The sequence below is a fragment of the Brassica oleracea genome, chromosome C1, assembly GCF_000695525.1.
Source record: "Brassica oleracea var. oleracea cultivar TO1000 chromosome C1, BOL, whole genome shotgun sequence".
Classification (NCBI taxonomy): domain Eukaryota; kingdom Viridiplantae; phylum Streptophyta; class Magnoliopsida; order Brassicales; family Brassicaceae; genus Brassica; species Brassica oleracea.
In genome coordinates this window covers 36874096-36875648 of record NC_027748.1, presented here as the reverse complement: position 1 = coordinate 36875648, position 1553 = coordinate 36874096, and the positions used below count along the sequence as shown (strand labels likewise).

Here is a 1553-nt window from a genome sequence, read left to right as displayed (position 1 = left end):
TTTATATATTGAATAGATTAATATAAATAATTAAATAAATGTAATTAATAAAATGAACCTAATAAGGCTAGTATGACTTTTTTATGGTAGATAAAAATGGTAGTTCTCTTTTAATAGAGAAGATATGGAGATATAGCATGCATAAATGTAAACCACAGTAGAAAAATCACCGTAAAAAAATAAAATCAATATTGGGTTTGGTTTGGTCAGTACCAAAGTGTGTCAATATATATTGTGTCTATATATATATATATATATATATATATATATATATATATATATATATGCTATGCATATCCCAGCCCACAGTCATTCATCACTCTCTTACACTTGAATCAGAACTAAGGAATCCTAAGGTTAACAAATATCATTCCGCTTGGATTAGTTTCATTTTATATTTATGATAGGGTTCAGGCTAGATGCGAATACGTCTTTTTAAAGGATATAAGATTTTAGTTTTAATAGATTATAATCATTATTTCCCAACTCTCAGATCTTGGTTATAATGAAAACGTACGGTTTTGATTGTTTCCAGGAAAGAAATGGCACAGAAAGTGGGACCTTTTGGTGGTAACAAAGGAGATGCATTCGATGATGGTGTTCTTGGTTACACCGGTCTGAAGAAAGTGACTGTTGGTGAAAACGGGAACGGTGTTGATTGTATCAAGATAGAATACGAGAAAGATGGAACGTTCGAGACACAAATGCATGGAAGCGTTACCGGAATACTCAAAGAGGTATATATGACATTGCATCTCACTAACAATATTTGATTATTTACTCTCTATTTTAATTTAAATGCTCTTTTTTTTTGTTCCAGTTTGAGCTTAACTATCCAGACGAATACATCACATCAATTCAAGGAACCTACAGCAATGTTGCGAGATACAACACAACGATCGTGAAGACACTGACCTTCAAGACATCACACGGCAGAACATCTCCCATGTTTGGTAACACGGCTATTTTCTCGACAGACTTTGTGGTGGAAGGTAAAGCTGGAACAAAGCTTATAGGGTTCCATGGAAGGTCTGGCTCTGCTCTCGATGCCATAGGAGCTCAATTTTTCGCGTCGGCTTCTCCTCTAAAGCATATAGAACCTCGTGGTGGATTCGGAGGAAACGCTTGGGATGATGGAGTTTATGATGGTGTAAGAAAAATCTCGGTGGGACTAAACTGTGGCAACATTAGCTATGCTAGCAATGGGTTCTTCTTGGGGAGAACTGAGGAAGATGCAGAGGAGCTGGTTGACAACATGGTAAAGAGTGATGCAGTCTACAGTGGAGACCACGACAGAAGCAGTCGAACAGATGATAAGCAGACGAGGAAAGAGTTGAAAGCTCTCTACAGGATAAGATAGACATCCTCCTTGCTGATAAAGCCACACAAGAGCAGCTGCACTTTGTTGGTAACCCAAGCCAAGAGACACCACCTGTTGTCCATGAGGTTGAGGGTTTGGAAGGTCAGGAAGAGCTGTGTTTCATCAACAACAATGGTAGCTGGTACAAAAAAGAGCCCAACTTTCAGTACAACAACTACCAACAGAAATCCTA

General features: G+C 37.7%; 1 protein-coding gene across 1 annotated transcript; it reads left to right on the top strand.

The window, feature by feature from the left end:
* The first annotated feature begins 308 nt into the window (after nucleotides 1–308).
* On the top strand, nucleotides 309–1466 carry LOC106316327 (myrosinase-binding protein 2-like). The gene is made up of 3 exons (XM_013754203.1): nucleotides 309–356; nucleotides 536–737; nucleotides 821–1466. The coding sequence occupies exons 2-3, from the start codon at nucleotides 543–545 to the stop codon at nucleotides 1358–1360; spliced, it is 735 nt and encodes a 244-aa protein (XP_013609657.1). The 5' UTR covers nucleotides 309–356; nucleotides 536–542; the 3' UTR covers nucleotides 1361–1466.
* The last annotated feature ends 87 nt before the right edge of the window (nucleotides 1467–1553 follow it).

Bases quoted from the DNA above. Each gene is read 5' to 3' on its own strand.
- LOC106316327 (XM_013754203.1), top strand. From the start codon at position 543: ATGGCACAGAAAGTGGGACCTTTTGGTGGTAACAAAGGAGATGCATTC. The intron at 738-820 runs GTATATATGACA...TTTTTGTTCCAG, and splicing joins TTACCGGAATACTCAAAGAG to TTTGAGCTTAACTATCCAGA.